This window comes from Tachyglossus aculeatus, chromosome 1 (genome assembly GCF_015852505.1).
Source record: "Tachyglossus aculeatus isolate mTacAcu1 chromosome 1, mTacAcu1.pri, whole genome shotgun sequence".
NCBI lineage: Eukaryota > Metazoa > Chordata > Mammalia > Monotremata > Tachyglossidae > Tachyglossus > Tachyglossus aculeatus.
The window spans coordinates 51,783,049-51,802,900 of NC_052066.1; the positions used below are offsets into that span (position 1 = coordinate 51,783,049).

The 19,852-nt window shown below is 43.2% G+C and overlaps 1 protein-coding gene across 1 annotated transcript in view; it reads left to right on the forward strand.

Annotated features, from left to right (window-relative positions):
- The first annotated feature begins 878 nt into the window (after nt 1-878).
- CCDC39 (coiled-coil domain containing 39) overlaps nt 879-19,852 on the forward strand; it is a 73,837-nt gene continuing 54,863 nt past the window's right edge. The window contains exons 1-6 of the mRNA XM_038747185.1: nt 879-1,034; nt 3,684-3,803; nt 6,527-6,673; nt 10,894-11,052; nt 13,454-13,546; nt 13,670-13,798. Of these exons, the coding sequence (XP_038603113.1) occupies nt 945-1,034; nt 3,684-3,803; nt 6,527-6,673; nt 10,894-11,052; nt 13,454-13,546; nt 13,670-13,798 (738 nt within the window). The 5' untranslated portion in view covers nt 879-944. The remainder of the gene's footprint in view (nt 1,035-3,683; nt 3,804-6,526; nt 6,674-10,893; nt 11,053-13,453; nt 13,547-13,669; nt 13,799-19,852) is intronic.

A 19,852-nucleotide genomic window follows, 5' to 3' on the forward strand; every position in this document is an offset into this window, starting at 1 on the left:
GGGTTCTAATCCCGCCTCCGCCACTTGTCTGCTGCGTGACCTTGGGCAAGTGACTTGGCTGCTCTGTGCCTCAGTGACCTCATCTGTAAAATGGGGATTAAGCCTGTGAGCCTCACGTGGGACAACCGGACTGCCCTGTATCTACCCCAGCGCTTAGAAGAGTGCTTGGCACATGATAAGCGATTAAAATCAATCAATCAATCAATCGTATTTATTGAGCGCTTACTATGTGCAGAGCACTGTACTAAGCGCTTGGGAAGTACAAATTGGCAACACATAGAGACAGTCCCTACCCAACAGTGGGCTCACAGTCTAAAAGGGGGAGACAGAGAACAGAACCAAACATCCCAACAAAATAAAATAGGATAGAAATGTACAAGTAAAATAAATAAATAAATAAATAAATAGAGTAATAAATATGTACAACCATATATACATATATACAGGTGCTATGGGGAAGGGAAGGAGGTAAGATGGGGGGATGGAGAGGGGAGATGGGGGGATGGAGAGGGGAGATGGGGGGATGGATAAATAATATTATTTATTATAATAAATAATTATTTATTATAAGTATTATCTCCGGGCATTCAGGCGAGGTAACCAAGGGCAGTGGGCTGTTGCTAGGGCCGCGGAACTGCGAGCCCGTTGGTGGGGAGGAACCGTCTCTATATGCTGCCAACTTGTACTTCCCAAGCGCTTAGTACAGTGCTCGGCACACAGTAAGCGCTCAATAAATACGATTGAATGAATGACTGAATGAATGTAGGGCCTTTCCGGTGAGGTAACCCAGGGCAACGGGCGGTTGCTAGGGCCGCGGAGCCGCCCCATCCCCGGGCACTTCCGGGGAGGTTACCAGGGGCAACGGGCGGTTGCTAGGGCCGCTGACTGCTGTTGCATTTTCCTCGGGGAAGCTCGGGGTCTCAGCCACCGCCCAGCCGGCCACCATGAGCAGCGCCTTCCTAGCCGAGTTGCAATGGGAAGATGGGTTCGCCATCCCGGTGGCGAACGCCGAGAACAAGGCCCTGGAGGACCAGGTTCAGCTCGGCAGGGAGGGAGGAGGGGGAGAGAAGTGAGAAAGGATGGAGGGAGGGAGAAGGAGGGGGAGAGAGGTGAGGAAGGATGGGGGGATTGTAAATAAATTGATCAATCCATCAATCGTATTTATTGAGCGCTTACTGTGTGCAGAGCACTGGACTAAGCGCTGGGGAAGTCCAAGTTGGCAACCTCTAGAGACGGTCCCTACCCAATTTTACTTGCACATGTTTATTCTATTTATTTTACTTGGTTAATATGTTTGGTTTTGTTGTCTGGCTCCCCCTTCTAGACTGTGAGCCCGCCGTTGGGTAGGGACCGTCTCTATATGTTGCCCACTTGGGCTTCCCAAGCGCTTAGGACGGTGCTCTGCACACAGTAAGGGCTCAATGAATACGATTGATTGAATGAATGAATGAATGAGAGGTGAGGAAGGATGGAGGGAGGGGGAGGGAGGGGAAGGGATAAGAAGGGGGAGAGAAGTGAGGATGGATGGAGGGAGGGGAGGGAGAAGAGGAGAGAGGTGAGGAAGGATGGAGGGAGGGGAGGGAGAAGAAGGGGGAGAGAGGTGAGGAAGGATGGAGGGAGGAGGAGGGAGAAGAAGGGGGAGAGAGGTGAGGAAGGATGGAGGGAGGAGGGAGAAGAAGGGGGAGAGAGGTGAGGGAGGGTGAGGGAAAAGAAGGGGAGAGAGGTGAGGAAGGATGGAGGGAGGGGGAGAGAGGGGAGGAAGGATGGAGGGGAGGGAGGGGAGGAAGGGTGGAGGGAGGGGGACAGAGAAGAAGGGGGAGAGAGGTGAGAAAGATTGGAGGGAGGGGGAGAGAGGTGAGAAAGATTGGAGGGAGGGGGACAGAGAAGAAGGGGAAGAGAGGTGAGGAAGGCTGGAGGGAGGGGGAGGGAGAAGGGGGGGAAAGTGGTGAGGAAGGGGGAGAGAGGTAATAATAATCATAATTAATGATAATGATGGTATTTGTTAAGCACTTACCATGTGCCAGGCACGGTACTAAGCGCTTGGGTGGATATAAGCAAATCGGATTGAATACAGTCCCTATCCCATATGGGGCTCACAGTCTCAATCCCCATTTTACAGATGAGGTAACTGAGGCACAGAGAAGTAAAGTGACTTACCCATGGTCACACAGCAGGCAAGTGGGGGAGCTGGGATTAGAACCCATGACCTTCGCCCTCCCAGGCCCGGGCTCTATCCACTAAGGGTGGGGGGGGAGAGAGGTGAGGAAGGATGGAGGGAGGGGGAAGGGGGAGAGGGGAGGAAGGATAGAGGAAAGGAGGGGGGATAGAGGTGAGGAAAGATGGAGGGAGAGGGAAGGTGAGAAAAGATGGAGGGAGAGGGAAGGCGAGAGAGATGAGGAAGGAGGAGGTGGGAGAGAGAGAGGTGAGAGGGGACTGGGGAGACAGGGAAAGGGATCGGAATTCCCGTTCTAGGAGTGAGGCTTGGACCCCATAGTCAGAGCTGCCCCTTCCTCAAACTTATTTCCGTTTCTCTCGTCTCCTTCCATCCATCCCTGTCCCTTTTTTCGGTCCCCTTTCCTTTCCCACTCTCCTTGCTCTCTTTCCTTTCTTCCCCCGTATCCAGTGCTCTGTACGCAGTAAGGGTTCCATAATATCAATGATTCTCCTTCCCTCTGCTTTCATTTTTCCTTGGTTGCCAGATTCAGCCTCTCAGACACCTTGCTCCCCTTTTCCTGCCACCTCTCCCTTTCTAACCCCTCGTTCTCTAGACATTTTTTCTTCCCCCTCATTCTCTCACTTTCTCCCCATTCTTACTTTTCTGTTTCTCCTATTCCTTCTACCTCTCCCTCCCCCTCCTATTCCCCATTTGTTCTCCCTTATTTTGGCTCTTTCTTTCTCCTCCACTCTGCCCTTTACCTGCACTTCAGCCCCGGGATCCCCATTTAATTTGGTACCTGCTGAACGGGATGCTTAGCATTAAATGAGAAATACTATTAGCCAGAGATGGGTTTCTCCTAATCTAAACCTTTTCCCTCCCAACTGGTTAGAATGGTTTGGAAATAAGCAGTTTGGACTTCAGGACCATTCTTTTTTCTTCCTAAATCCATTTCTGCTGTGCAGGAACCCACGAAGCAAACGTTTCAGAGGACTGAGTTTAATTCTGTTTAGCGTAATTCAGGAAAATCTGGTTAACGTCAAGATATTACTGGGCAAAATGCCATCTTTAAAATGTAAAGATAAAGATGGCTGTTCTAATGGGACAGCATTATGATAGTTTCACAGTATTAATCGGAATGGTTGATCGTTTCCCAAAAGTCAGGTTGTGAAGAGTAAAAAGCATTGATTGCTCTCTAATTTCAATTTGAAAAGTATGTTCTTCCATTGTAAATTCTTCACTGGATTTCTCAAACGTTGTTTTTCATTAGCTTAGCAAAATACTATACAATGCAAAAATCACACTAGAAATATGCATTTTGGTGGTGGACAGAATTTTATTTTATGCTATGGAAGTTTTTCATATCTTGGATCGAATCGATGGTTCGTCGAATGACCAAATAAAGATTCAAATTGTCTTTTATGAACTCAGTTGTCAGCATGTTTGAGATTTAATCTATGAGCCTCGATAATGTTCTATAGAGGGTTGAAAGTTAGTAGTCACCATTCATCACGATGTTTGTTTTCAGATGTTAAAGATGCAAAACGAAAAGGCAAGCTTGCAAGAGCAACTGACTGACCTTGAAGAACGGATCAGTGCTATGTCATCCCATTTGAAAAATGTCCAGCAGGAGTTCATGTTTACCCAGGTAAATGGTGATGATGGAATAAATACTCAGGCTGATCATTAGTAAAATGGCTAAAAACATACCTTGGTAGGAGGCGGTAGGATGATGATGATGATGATGGCATTTGTTAAGCGCTTACTATGTGCAAAGCACTGTTCTAAGCGCTGTGGGAGGTTACAAGGTGATCAAGTTGTCCCACAGGGGGCTCACAGTTTTAATCCCCATTTCACAGATGAGGTAACTGAGGCACAGAGAAGTGAAGTGACTTGCCCAAAGTCACACAGCTGACAGTTGGCAGAGCCGGGATTTGAACCCATGATCTCTGACTCCAAAGCCCGTGCTCTTTCCACTGAGCCACGCTGCTTCTCCAGCGTGTAGGACACATTATTATTATTCTAATTCCTTTATCCCCCCCGTGCCCCAAACTAGCTGCCTAGAACCTTGGAATGACCGTTGTCCAGATAGTTCACAAATTTGACAGTTTCCGTCCCTTGCCAAAATTTTACCAGTTCACCCTACCTTCAGGAAGTGGCAGGTAATATTATTGTCTTATGCTGTCGAGTCGTGTCCGAACCATAGCGACGCCATGGACACATCTCCCCCAGAGTGCCCCACCTCCATCTGCAATCGTTCCGGTAGTGGATCCAGAGAGATTTCTTGGTAAAAATATGGAAGTGGTTTGCCACTGCTTCCTTCCGAGGAATATAGCTGGGTCTCAGCCCTCGACTCTCTCCCGCGTTGCTGCTGCCCAGCACAGGTGAGTTTTGACTTGTAGCAGATGGCCTTCCACTAGCTAGCCACTGCCCAAGCTAGGAATGGAATTTGTGTGCCTCTGCTTGATTCTCCCTCCTTTCATCGAGACTCTGCACATAGTAAGCGCTCAATAAATACAATTGATGATGATGAGTACTGGAAACTATCCAGGTACGACCCTGAGAGGCTGGACAGATGATAAAAGGGTTAAAGTAGTTACGCTTTACTAGTTTCCTGAAATAGATGATTACGCGTGGCTCAGTGGAAAGAGCACAGGCTTTGGAGTCAGAGGTCATGGGTTCAAACCCCGGCTCCGCCACTTGTCTACTGAGTGACCTTGGGCAAGTCACTTAACTTCTCTGTGCCTCAGTTCCCTCATCTGTAAAGTGGAGATTAAGACTGTGAGCCCCATCATCATCATCATCATCATCAATCATATTTGTTGAGCGCTTACTATGTGCAGAGCACTGTACTAAGCGCTTGGGAAGTACAAATTGGCAACATATAGAGACAGTCCCTACCCAACAGTGGGCTCACAGTCTAAAAGGGGGAGACAGAGAACAAAACCAAACATACTAACAAAATAAAATAAACAGGATAAATATGTACAAGTAAAATAAATAAATAAATAAATAGAGTAATAAAGATGTACAACCATATACACATACATACAGGTGCTGTGGGGATGGGAAGGAGGTAAGATGGGGGGATGGAGAGGGGGACGAGGGGGAGAGGAAGGAAGGCAGCCTGATTACTTTATATCCATCCCAGCGCTTAGACCAGTGCTTGGCACATAGTAAGCGCTTAACAAATAATATTATTATTATTACGCTTTGTGACTTTGAGCAAGTCACTTCTCTGTGCCTCAGTTGCCTCATCTATAAAATGGGGATTAAAACTGTCAGCCCCATGTGGGACAGGGACTGTGTCCAACATGATTAGCTTGCATCTACCCTAGTGCTTAGAACAGTGCTTGGCACTTAGTAAATGCTTAACTAGTACCATTATTACATTGTTATATGGCATCATTAGCAATGTAACAACTCTATGTTAAATTTATGTTTTAAAACGTTTGCTTAGATAATTATTTCCCGCAGTTATAGCCAATAGCTCATTTGTTTATTTTTAAATTTGGAATTAGGTTTGAAAAACCTTAAATCTGTAGACAGAAATTACCAAAAGTAATGATAGTGCCTTTTTTCTAAGAGAGCAGAAAATAATTTCATATTTAAGCTCATTTGTCATCAATGCCATCATCATCATCATCACCCCCCATTCTCTTATTACAATGCTCTGCCACAGTATGCACTCAATGGATACCTTTGGTAATGAACATCATCATTATTTATTAATTCCTACTGAAATAGTTGCCGGAGAACTACAGTAGATATAAAAGACCCCACTTTTACCTTCGGAAAATTTTACAGTTTACTGGGGGAGGCGAGCGGACATAAATTGCAAGCATCCAAGGAGAACAAAAATAAATAGCCAATTAACTAAGTCAATGAAATAGACAGTTACATGAGTTCTAGGATGGCAAATGTGATGACATCACTGTGGAGGTGGGAAATTAATCAAGGCAAATAAGCCAAAATTGTATTTTTGGCCCTTTTCACAGGCAGCAAGGTGGGTGAGGGAAGGAATGGTGCTTTGGGAAATCTAGATTCTGAAACTGTGTTAGACAAGGGAACTGGTAAAATGAATTCCAAGGTAGGAAGAAATAGATCTCTCTCCACCTCCCATCTGACATCTTGAACCAGAATTCAACCTGAACACCTTCATTCATGCTCAAAGAGCAAAAAATTCAATTTTTCAGAGTAATGAGACCAAATGTCAGCTGTACTGGGTATAAAGTTTTTATTTGATGCCTATACTCTAGTCATTTCACTTTAATGTTATATAGTTTAATCTTGTTTAATGTTCTGTTTAATATTATTAATATCTTTGATGTGATGTTATAAGTTGGCACATTTCTACTCTGTATTTCGTAGTCCCTTCTCAGAGCCAAGGAGAAGGAAATTGAAACTGAAGAGCACTTTAAGGCCATTGCCGAGAGAGAACTGGGACGAGTCAGGAGTGAAATTCAGAGACTGGAAAATGAGATGATTTCACTAAGAGAAAGGAAAACTATTAACGAAGTAAGGTTTTAAGACTATTATTCAATATTTTGTTGGGTTAAGCGTTACACCTAAAATATGATGATTTTTCCTCACAGACAACAGAATTGCAGCAGCATTCTTTTAACTTTCTAGTACTTGGTTTTGTTGTTGCCCTGGACAATTCAAAGCTTCAGGCAATGAGTTGAGCAGGTAGTCATCATCATCATCATCATCATCAATCGTATTTATTGAGCGCTTACTATGTGCAGAGCACTGTACTAAGCGCTTGGGAAGTACAAATTGGCAACATATAGAGACAGTCCCTGCCCAACAGTGGGCTCACAGTCTAAAAGGGGGAGACAGAGAACAAAACCAAACATACTAACAAAATAAAATAAATAGAATAGATATGTACAAATAAAATAGAGTAATAAATATGTACAAACATATATACATATATACAGAGCAGAAAGACTCTTTTTCTTTTGTCATAACTGCATCTCATCTTTAATTTTTAATTCCATGTGTATGAATTTCACTCAACCAGAGATGCTTATTTTCAGTGCTTAAAACAGGACTTGCCCCATAGCTAGCATTTAACAAATACCCATCAATCAGTGGTACTTATTGAGTCCTTACTATATGCAGAGCACTGTACTATAACCATTATAGTATTACAATAATATATAATTACAGTGGTATAAAAATAGAAACTATTATTATATTATATTTTCATGACTGCTTCCCCTGCCAGACTGTAAGCGACTTATGGGCAGGGATCATGTCTACCAACTCCAGAAGCGATATGGAGTAGTGCATAGAGGACGTGCCTGCGAGTCAGAAGGTCTTGGGTTCTAATCCCGGCTCTACCACGTCTCTGCTGTGTGACCTCGGGCAAGTCACTTCACTGCTCTGTGACTCAGTTACCTCATCTGTAAAATGGGGATTGAGACGGTGAACCCCGTGTGGGACAGGGACTGTGTCCACCCCAGAGCTAAAAACGGTGACTGGCACATAGTGAGCGCTTAACAAACACCTTATTTATCGTTTTTGCATTATATTTTCTCAGTTGCTTGGCAGAGCACATTGTAAGCACAGTATAAATATATTGATTGGTTGCTTATCCTCATTATTATTTAACGTAACAAGTGCTTATTATTTGGTTATTTATTACGTTTGTTACATTATTACATTATTTATTTATTACATTATTTGTTACTTATTGTTATTACATGTATGTAACTATTTCATTGACTTAATACAAATACTTATTATTATCATTATTATTAATTGTGGTATTTGTTAAGTGCTTACTATGGTCCAGGCCATATGAAGCTCTGTGGTAGATAAAAGATAATCATGTCCAACACATTCCTTGTCCCACAAAGGGTTTACAGTCTAAGTTGGAGAGAGAGCAGGTATTTGATCCCCATTTTACAGATAAGGGGACTAAAGCACAAAGAAGTTAAGTAACTCGCCTTAGGTCACACAGCGAGAAAGTGGTGGAGCCAGGATTAGAACCAAGGTCCTCTAACTCCCAGGCCCATAATAATAATAATAATAATTATAATAATTATAATAATAATATGTGTTAAATGCTTACTATGTGCCAAGCACTGTTCTAAGTACAGGAGTAGAATCTAAGTACAGGAGTAGATACAGGGTAATCAGGTTGTCCCACATTGGGCTCACACTTTTAATCCCCATTTTGCAGATGAGGGGACTAAGGACAGGGAAATTAAATAATAATGGTGGTATTTGTTAAGCGCTTACTATGTGCAAAGCACTGTTCTAAGCCCTGGGGGGGATACAAGGTGATGAGGTTGCCCCATGTGGGACGCACAGTCTTAATCCCCATTTTCCAGATGAGGTAACTGAGGCTCAGAGAAGTTAAGTGACTTGCCTAAGGTCACACAGCAGATGTGGCGGAGCCGGGATTCGAACCCATGACCTCTGACTCCAAAGCCCGGGCTCTTTCCACTGATCCACGTTGCTTCCCTGATTAAATTAAATGACTTGCCCAAAGTCACACAGCAGTCAAGTGGCGGAGCCGGGATTAGAACGCATCACCTTCTGATTCTCAGGACTGGGCTTTACATCCTATGCTCTTTCCACTAGGCCATACTACTTCCCACTATCTTTACTATAGATGCAACAATAATAATTATTATAATTATCATCAATAATCATATTTGTTAAGCATTTATAATACTCCAAGCACTGTACTAAACGCTAGGGTAGATCCCAGATAATCAGGCCAGACACAGTCCCTGCCCCGCATGGGGCTCAAGTCTAAGTAGAAGAGAGAATGTTTATTGGAACCCCATTTTACAGAAGAGGAAATTGAGGTACAGAGAAGCAAAGTGACTTGCCCAAGATCACACAGATGACCGTGGCAGAGCTGGATTATTCATTCATTCCTTCTACCGTATTTTATTGAGCACTTACTGTGTGCAGAGCACTGTACTAAGAGCTTGGGAAGTACAATTCAGCAACAAATTGTTTAGTACTGTGTCTCCCAGGCCCATTTTCGTTCTAGGAGGTCATGCTGCATCTTGCAAATTTTAAAAAGCGTAACTTCTTCATCTTTTTTGGTGTCTTGCAATGATGCATTGAATTGTCACAGTTTGATGAGTCCCTCTTTGGACATCGGTTCCTTCAAACGAGCTGCTCTTAACTCTTCAACATCTGCATCATCCAGTTCTAAATTGAGCTGCCTATCTAGTTCAACAGCTTCTTGGTTGTTTGCGCAGGAATCTCTAAAATGTCCTAAAATTGGACCCCAAATAAGGACAGAGCCAGTGCCAAGATATAGTGATAGCACAGGCTGGGGACTAATGGGGCGGGAGTTTATTTTCCTGTAGCTCTTGGCTGGAATATCTGTCAGTGCCTGCGAGTGGAATAAGACCTTAAGCGATAAAGCTTAACACCCTAGGAGGATTTTATTATAGGGCAGTTGTAACTTGTAGTAAGGCTTTCTATTTTGTATATAAAAGCAAAATTGAGAGCCCCGAGAAGTTCACCAAGATCCTTTGACTACTCCACTATGGTTTGGTCAATCAATCGATCGCGCTTATTGAGCACTTGCTGTGTGCAGAGAACTGTGCTAATCGCTTAGGAGAGTATAGTATAACAGAGCTGGTAGAAATGTTCCCTGCCCACAGTGAGCCTAGATCAGTCAGGTTTGATCAGAAAAGTTTGGTCTGATCAGTTGGATCAGAGCATGGTAGCAGTTTGGATGGATGGAGAAGCAGTGTGGCCTAGTGGGAAGAGCACGGGCTTCGGAGTCAGAAGTCATAGTTTCTAATCCCCGCTCCACCATTTATCAGCTGTGTGACCCTGGGCAAGTCACTTAACTTCTCTGTGCCTCAGTTCCCTCATCTGTCCAATGGGGATTAAGACTGTGAGCCCCACGGGGGACCACCTAATTTCCTTGTATCTACCCCAGTGCCTAGTACAGTGCTTGGGACATAGTAAGTGCTTAACAAGTACCATCCTCATCATAGCAATGTTGCGAAGGTAGAACCGAAAGGATTCGGTGACAGTTTGAATGTGCGGATTGAATGAGAGTCAAGGATAAGGCTGAGGCTTTGGGCTTGTGAGAGTGGGAGGATGGTGGTGCTGTCTACAGTGGTAGTGATAATAATGGCATTTATTAAGCGCTTACTATGTGCAAAGCACTGTTCTAAGTAGGTACTGTCTATATGTTGCCAACTTGTACTTCCCAAGCGCTTAGTACAGTGCTCTGCACACAGTAAGCGCTCAATAAATACGATTGATGATGATGATGATGATGATGGGCACTGTTCTAAGCGCTGGAAGGAAAGTAAGGGACAGGACAGGGTTTGCTTGAGAAGATGCGCTGTTCTCTTTTGGCCAAGGAGTAACAGCTCACTTGCAACTTCTTCATTGTGGATTTATGTTCTTCCTTCGGAAGGGAAGTTCCTCTCGTCAGTATCCTTTGCTTCTTCACCTACAGAGTGGGGACCGATTGTTCAGTGGATGTCCCCGATTGACAGTTTGTTATTAATGGAAATATCAATCCATGGTGCCAAATTTATTGACTTACTGATTAATTTTCACCATACTGAAAGCAACAGATAATGAACAAGTATTCATGTGTGTTTGCATACAAAGAATTTATCAACAAATTTGAAATTAAATATTTTTTGATAATATTTCCTCCTGAATTCTTCTATTACATTTTCTTTTCCTCTGGTGTTTAAGCCTATCCTAACTACAGTCCTTTTCACAAATAGAATAACATTTTCAAAGTCACCCAAAAATTGGAGGGTTTAAGGTGTCAGATGAATTGGGATCAGCAAGCTTTGGAGGCTTGGTTAGAAGAATCAGCCCGTAAAGACAACGATTCTGTCGTTTTTCAAAAGTATTATCAACAAGATGATAGCAAAATAAGGGTAAGTTATCGTAACCTATGATCTCTTTTCCTGTTTTCTTAATGAATGTTTTAATGAATATTGAATATTATGGATGTTTTTTAATGGAGAAAGAAATAATATGGTATTTTCAATTTAGAAATGAAATTTTTTCTACAGATGCTAAATATCGCCTTGAATTTTTTTCCTTTCTTATGGCATTTGTTAAGCACTTATTATTCATTCATTCATTCAATCGTATTTATTGAGTGCTTACTGTGTGCAGAGCACTGTACTAAGCACTTGGGAAGTACAAGTTGGCAACATATAGAGACGGTCCCTACCCAACAGCGGGCTCACAGTCTAGAAGGGGGAGACAGACAACAAAACAAAACATATTAACAAAATAAAATAAATAGAATAAATATGTATAAATAAATAAATAGAGTAATAAATGCGTACAAACATATATACATATATACAGGTGCTGTGGGGAGGGGGAGGGTCTTGATCATTGCCGTTAAAAAATTTATATTCTAATAGGGACAATGATGCAGACATGAAATAAAACAAAAGATTTCATAACTTGAGCAGTGTTTTATACAATACAGAAAGTCGACAGTGCGATCTTACAGAATGTCAGGTTCTTCATGTAGTAAGTGCTCATTGGAAAGAGCCCAGGCTTTGGAGTCAGAGGTCATGGGTTCAAATCCCGGCTCCACCAATTGTCAGCTGTGTGACCTTGGGCAAGTCACTTAACTTCTCTGGGCCTCAGTTACCTCATCTTTGTTCATGTGAAGGATTCTTCGAGCTGCAGCCTTCCTCGGCTACGTGCCAGACACTCTACTGAGGTAGTTACAAGCTAATCAGGTTGAACACAATCTATGTCCCACATGGGGCTCACACTTTTAATCCCCATTTTACAGATGAGATGAGACAAAGAGGATGATGATGATGGTATTTGTTAAGTGCTTACTATGTGCCAAGCACTGTTCTAAACACTGGGGTAGATACAAGGTAAGTTGTCCCACGTGGGGCTCACAGTCTTAATCCCCATTTTACAGATGAGGTAGTTGAGGCACAGAGAAGTTAAGTGGCTTGCCCAAAGTCACACAACTGACAAATGGCGGAGCCGGGATTAAGACTCACAACCTCTGACTCCCAAGCCCGGGCTCCTTCCACTAAGCCACACTGTTTCTCTGAGTTAAGTGACTTGCCTAAGGTCACACAGCAGACAAGTGGCAGAGCCCGGATTAGAACCCAGCTCTTTCTGACTCTCAGGCCTGTGCTCTATCCGTTAGGCATGCTGCTTCCCAATTGTGTTGTATAATTGTATTATATTTTTAATTTTATAAAATGCTTTTAGTAATGATCTCATTCCGTCCTCACAACACCCCAGTGCAGCAGGAAGCATACAGGTTGGGAGTACTTGAAATTTACAGTGGCCTAATTGAAAATAAAACCTCTGAATAACATTGTAAGAAGAAGTTTTTTTAAAAAAAATCCTCAGCTATATATAGTTCATCACCCTATTATTTTATATGTATCCCATTTATTCTTCTTCCTGCCATTTGTAATTGATTGTAATATCTGTAGCCCCAATCAGATTGTAAAATCTTTGTGGGAAGGGAGCTATTGTTCTCTCCCAGATGATCACTTAAACCAGTTTCACAATAGGATAGTAAATGCATTGACAAAAAAAGTCTCTATGAATAGCATCCTTATTACTGAGCATTTATTTCACTCTGTGCACTTTCAGTTTATTCAAGCGAACAAAATGCCAAGTTCTCTGCTAATCAAATGAACATGGAATATTGCCGTAACTTCAGAGTCTCGTGAAACTGCAACTTTGGGACACGATGTATAGACCCACTAAAATCTGTATTCATTTGAGTTACCCGTTTAGGTGGAAAATGTGTGTTATAGCACATCAATCAATCAACAATCATATTTATTGAGGGCTCACTGTGTGCAGAGCACTGTACTGAGCACTTCGGAGAGTAAAGCACAACAATATAACAGGCACATAATAAATAAATGATGTTGGTATTTGTTAAGTGCTTACTATGTGCCAAGCACTGTTCTAAGCACTGGGGAGGATACAAGGTAATCAAGGCTGTCCCACGTGGGGCTCAGTCTTAATCCCCATTTTACAGATGAGGAAACTGAGGCACAGAGAAGTTAAGTGACTTGCCCAAAGTCATACAGCTGACAAGTGGCGGAGCTGGAATTAGAACCCATGACCTCTGACTCCCAAGCCCGGGCTTTTTCCACTGAGCCCTGTCCACAGCAAGCTTACAGTCTAAATACATACTTATGTTGTTTTGTTTTTTTTCTGACAAAGTACCATAGATGGAGGTTTTGTGAAACCTATTATCTGATTGCTTTGGAGGGATGAATTTTATAATGGGAATAATTGATATTTATGCATAACCCTTTCAAGGTTTTGACCCTGCAAATAGAGAAGCTTACAATGGAATCTAATCAGAAACGGAAGGCACTTGACAATGAACTCACAGAAACCCTATCCGCTCAGGTGGGTGTCGTTGAAGATTCATTTAATAATCTTCAGGGTAATATTTGCAGAAGCGCTGAAAGTGTGTAAAAATGACATTTAATAATAATTCTGGTATTTGGCATTTGCTTCACTCCTTCACAGATAGAGTTGGATAAAACAGCAGAAGCTTTCCGGAGGGTTCATGGGGAAAGGCAAGAACTCATCAAGCAGTGGGAAAACACAATAGAGCAGATGCAGAAAAGGGATCAAGAAATAGATCGTTGTGCTTTGGTAAATCTTTTATTGAATCCTTCCTTTAATGAAATCTGACATTTCTCCCTTTTGCCGGGTTCGCATTTCACATACCCTATGATTTAAGCAGGATCTCCTATATGTATCCCATTTTTCTCCTTCCTCTGATTTCTAATTTATTTTAGTGTCTGAATCACCCACTAGATTGTAAAATCTTTGTGGGTAGGGTTCTAATACCGGCTCTGCCGTATGTTAGCTATGTGACCTTGGGCAAGTCACTTCTCTGGGCCTCAGTTACCTCATCTGTAAAATGGGATTAAGAGTTTGAGCCCCATGTGGGACAGGGATTGTGTCCAACCTGATTAACCTATATCTACCCCAGCACTTAGAACAGTGCTTGACACATAGTAAGCGCTTAACAAGTACATAATAATTAATAATAATAATGAATCGGCCATTCCCAAATATTTAGTGTGTGTACGCGCTCACACACACAAACACACTCACACCCTGATTGTAAATATAAGATGTTTGAATGGAAGATTCCCTGTTAGAAAGTACAATCATAGAAATATTGAAGTATGATAAAGTTAAATTCCAAGTTTAACCACTCTGGATCACTCTGAGCAGAGAACATGTCTACCGACTCTGTTATATTGTACCGTCCCAAAGGCTTAGTACATTTTTCATTTCATTTCCTGGTATTTATGGAGCGCTTACTGAACTAAGCACTTGGGAGAGTACAGTATGACAATAGAGAATGAACCTATGGGTGGAGGACTTGCTGACTCCAGGTGACAGGAGGAGGAAGAGTTCGGAAATGAAGAAAAGAGTCCCGTGCTCTGGGCAAGCCTTGTTTTGTTTTGTTCTCTGTCTCCCCCTTCTAGACTGTGAGCCCACTGTTGGGTAGGGACCATCTCTATATGTTGCCAACTTGTACTTCCCAAGTGCTCAGGACAGTGCTCTGCACACAGTAAGCGCTCAATAAATACTATTGATTGATTGATTGTTTTGTGTTCCCCATGGAGAACGGAAGCATTGGTGTCTGCTGCTCCCCGGTCAATCAATCAATCAATCAATCGTATTTATTGAGCGCTTACTATGTGCAGAGCACTGTACTAAGCGCTTGGGAAGTACAAATTGGCAACACATAGAGACAGTCCCTACCCAACTGTGGGCTCACAGTCTAAAACGGGGAGACAGAGAGCAGAACCAAACATACCAACAAAATAAAATAAATAGGATAGAAATGTACAAGTAAAATAAATAAATAAATAGAGTAATAAATATGTACAACCATATATACATATATACAGGTGCTGTGGGGAAGGGAAGGAGGTAAGATGGGGGGATGGAGAGGGGGACGAGGGGGAGAGGAAGGAAGGGGCTCAGTCTGGGAAGGCCTCCTGGAGGAGGTGAGCTCTCAGCAGGGCCTTGAAGTGACGAAGAGAGCTAGCTTGGCGGAGGGGCAGAGGGAGGCCATTCCAGGCCCGGGGGATGACGTGGGCCGGGGGTCGACAGCGGGACAGGCGAGAACGAGGTACGGTGAGGAGATTAGCGGCGGAGGAGCGGAGGGTGCGGGCTGGGATGGAGAAGGAGAGAAGGGAGGTGAGGTAGGAGGGGGCGAGGGGATGGACAGCCTTGAAGCCCAGGGTGAGGAGTTTCTGCCTGATGCGCAGATTGATTGGTAGCCACTGGAGATTTTTGAGGAGGGGAGTAATATGCCCAGAGCGTTTCTGGACAAAGATAATCCGGGCAGCAGCATAAAGTAATACTCGGTCACTAAATCAAACTCCGAGGGCCTGGATTTTCCCACAAATCCACTTTAAAAAAAATCCCCAAGGACCAAAAGCTCTTGTAGGTAGAGTCAGACACGGTTCGAAATCATTGCGGGCCAAAACTGGCTATCGATGGGTCCAACTTCCTTTTCCTTTCCTTGCACTAGTTAAGCAGCAAAAACCCAGGTTGGTCCATCCAGCTCCAGATTCTGACTCTCGGCTGTGACGTCAAATGATGCTGACAGTAGCAGTGAGCAGGAAGCCCTCATTTCCATCCTCTTGGTTTGGGATATATATATTCCAATATATATATATATATATATATATATATATATATATATATATATTGCTTATGGTATTTATTAAGCACTTATTGTGTGCCCAGCACAGTACTAAGTGCTGGGGTAGATACAACATAATTGGGTGAACACAGTCTTAATCCCCATTTTACAGATGAGGTAACACACACACACAGAAGTGAAGTGACTTGCCCAGGGTCTCACAGCTGACTAGTCGTGGAGCTGGGATTAGAACCCAGATCCTCTAACTCCCAGGCCTGAGCTCTTTCCACTAGGCCATGCTGCTCCTCATGGTCTAACCATACTTTTCCCTCAAATAAGCCACCCTAGACTTATGATCTTATGTATTTATTTTACACCTGGCCAGGATCTCACCACCTCTCACAAGAAAACATTGTAGCTGTGAATTAGGGTCCTCTTCTTTTCTCACACCAACCTCTTTTAAAAATAAATGTTATTGCTAAAATACAATAAAAGGGAGAGGTCACAGATGAATATGTAATTCTTCAAAAATGAAAGAGGTGGTGTCGAAACAGAGTTAGTTAAAATGCAGAGTGGCTTTAGTGGAAAGACCACAGAGCTGGAAATCAAGGAACCCAGATTCCTCAGGCAATTCACAAAATTCAAAATTTTCCTGGACCAGAGTTTCCTTATCTGTAAAATGGGGACTAAATACCCATTCTCTTTTAGACTGTGAGCCCACTGTTGGGTAGGGACTGTCTCTATATGTTGCCAACTTGTGCTTCCCAAGCGCTTAGTACAGTGCTCTGCACATAGTAAGTGCTCAATAAATATGATTGATTGATTCTCCCTCTTCTAGACCAAGAGCCCCATGTGTGTCACATGCTACATCCAATCAGATTGTACTCAATCTACCCAGCACTTAGCCTATCAATCAATTGCATTTATTGAGTACTTACTTTGTGCAGAACCCTGTACTAAGCACTTGGGACAGTACAGTATAACAGAGGTGGTAGATACAGTCCCTGCTCCTAGTGAGTTACAGTCTAGAGAGGGACACAGACATTAATGTTAATAAATTATGGATATTTACATGAGTGTTGTGGGGCTGATGGTGGTGTGAATAAAGGGAGCAAATCCAAATGCAAGAGTGAAACAGAAGGGAGTGGGAAAGTGGGACTGAGGGTGGAGTGAATAAAGGGAGCAAATCCAAATCCCCCCACCTTACCTCCTTCCCCTCCCCACAGCAACTGTATATATATCTGTATGTATTTATTACTCTATTTTATTTGTACATAATTGTTCTATTTATTTTATTTTGTTAATATGTTTTGTTTTGTTCTGTCTCCTCCTTCTAGACTGTGAGCCCACTGTTGGGTAGGGACCGTCTCTATATGTTGCTTGTACTTCCCAAGCACTTTGTACAGTGCTCTGCACACAGTAAGCACTCAATAAATACGATTGAATGAATGAATGGATGGGAAAAGAGGAAATGAGGGCTTAGTTAGGGGAATCACCTTTTCAACATGGCTAAAATCCACCTTTTCCTCTCCATCCAAACTGCCACCATGTTAGTACAGTCACTTATCCTAGATTACTGCATCAGCCTCCTTGCTGATCTCCAAACCTCCCGCATCTCCCCGCTCCAGTCCATACTTTTATTCATTCATTCATCATATTTATTCATTCGTTCACTCACTCATTCGCTTACTGTGTGCAGAACACTGTACCAAGTGCTTGGAAAGTACAGTTCAGCAACAAAGAGAGACAATCCCTACCCACAACGGGCTCACAGTCTAGAAGAGGGGAGACGGGCGTCAAAACAAGTGTACCGGCGTGAATAGCATCAATATAAATAAATAGGATTATAGATATATACACATCAGAACAAGTAAACAGGCATTAATATAAATAGAATTATATCAATGTACATATATACATGAGTGTTGTGGGGTAGGGAAGGGGGTAGAGCAAAGGGGGCGAGTTGGAGCGAAAGGGAGGGGAAGGGGAGCTGAAGATAAGAGGGGGCTTAGTCTGTGAAGGCCTCCTGGAGGAGGTGAGCCTTCACTCCACTGCCCACATCATCTCCCAGACTGAGCCCCCTCCTTACTCTCCCCCTCCCCATCCCCACCGCCCTACCTCCTTCCCCTCGCCACCTCACCTGTAAATATGTTTGTACAGATTTATTACTCTATTTTACTTGTACATATTTACTATTCTATTTATTTTATTTTGTTAATATGTTTTGTTCTGTTTTCTGTCCCCCCCTTCTAGACTGTGAGCCCGTTGTTGGGTAGGGACCGTCTATATGTTGCCCACTTGTACTTCCCAAGCGCTTAGTATGGTGCTCTACTCACATTAAGTGCTCAATAAATACGATTGATTGAATGAATGAATCTTTCTAAGGAAACGTTCAGGACGTGTGATCCCCCTCCTCAAAAATCTCCAGTGGCTGTCTAGCCACTTCCATAGCAAATAGAAACTCCTCACTATTGGCTGTAAAGCGCTCCACCACCTTGCCCCCTCCTACCTCATCTTGCTTCTCTCCTACATCCCAGCCCGCACACGTTGCTTTTCTGCTGCTGACCTTCTCACTGGGCCACAATCTCGCCTGTCTCGCTGCCAACCCCTAACCCATGTCCTGCCTCTGGTCTGGAACGCCCTCCCTCCTCAAATCTGCAGACAAATTAATCTCCCTCCCTTCAAAGCCTTACTGAAGGCCCATCTCCTCCAAGAGGCCTTCCCAGACTAAGCCCTACTTTTCCTCAATTCGCACTCCCTGCCTTGCTCTCTTTGCTCTTCCCCGACTCCCTGCCCCAAAGCACTTATGTACATATCTGTAATTTTATTTATTTATATTGATGTCTGTCTCCCCCGCTGTAGACTGTGAGCTCATTGTGGGCAGGGATCATCACTCTTTAGTGCTGTACCTTCCCAAGCACTTAGTACAGTGCACTGCACACAGTAAGTGATTAAGAAATTTGATTGACTGAATAAATGAGTGAATGGAAGGTCTATTGGAGGAGGAGTGGTTTTAGTAAGACTTTAAAGGTGTGGAGAGTGATCTTCTGCCCGATACAAATAAGGAGGGCATTTCAGGCCAGACACAGGAGGTAGGGGAGAGGTCGACAGCAAGATAGGTGAGATACGGGTTAAGCGAGTAGGTTGGCATTAGAAAAGTGAAATGTGCGTGCTGGGTTGCATTAGGAAATCAGGGAGTGAGAAAGGAGGGGGCAAGGTGATGGCATTCTTTAAAGCCATTGGGAAGGAGTTCGTTTGCTGTAGAGATGGATGGGCAACCACCAGAGGTTCTTGAGGAGTTCTGAGCCTAGTCTCAGTCATTATTGAGCGCTTACTGTGTGCAGAGCACTGTACTAAGCACTTAGTCCATAGAAAGTGCTGGACAAAGACTACCAGCATCACCCTCCATAATTCATAATAATAATGATGGCATTTGTTAAGCGCTTACTATGTGCAAAGCACCGTTCTAAGCGCTGGGGAGGTTGCAAGGTGATCAGGTTGTCCCACAGGGGGCTCACAGTCTTCATCCCCATTTTCCAGATGAGGGAACTGAGGCCCAGAGAAGTGAAGTGACTTGCCCAAAGTCACACAGCTGACAACTGGCAGAGCCAGTTGAGTGCATGATCGATTGGATCATTTTCCTTTCACTGTTTTTTCACCACTTATTCCACTATTTAATGAGAAAAATATCAACTTGTTGGAGAGTGATTGAGCCAGTAAAAATAATGCAGAGTGATTGTATAGAATGATTTTTTTTTAATGGGCTTCTGCTTTTCTTTTCCTTACTCTCTTTTATTTCCAAAAGAATATTGCCTATCAAGCAAAAAAAAGTTGGGAATACTAGTTTGACTAGGAAAATTACAAATTTTTGGAGGTACTACACATAAAGAAGCAGCATGGCTCAGTGGAAAGAGCCCGGGCTTTGGAGTCAGAGGTCATGGGTTCAAATCCCAGCTCTGCCACTTGTCAGCTGTGTGACTTCAGGCAAGTCACTTAACTTCTCTGTGCCTCAGTTACCTCATCTGTAAAATGGG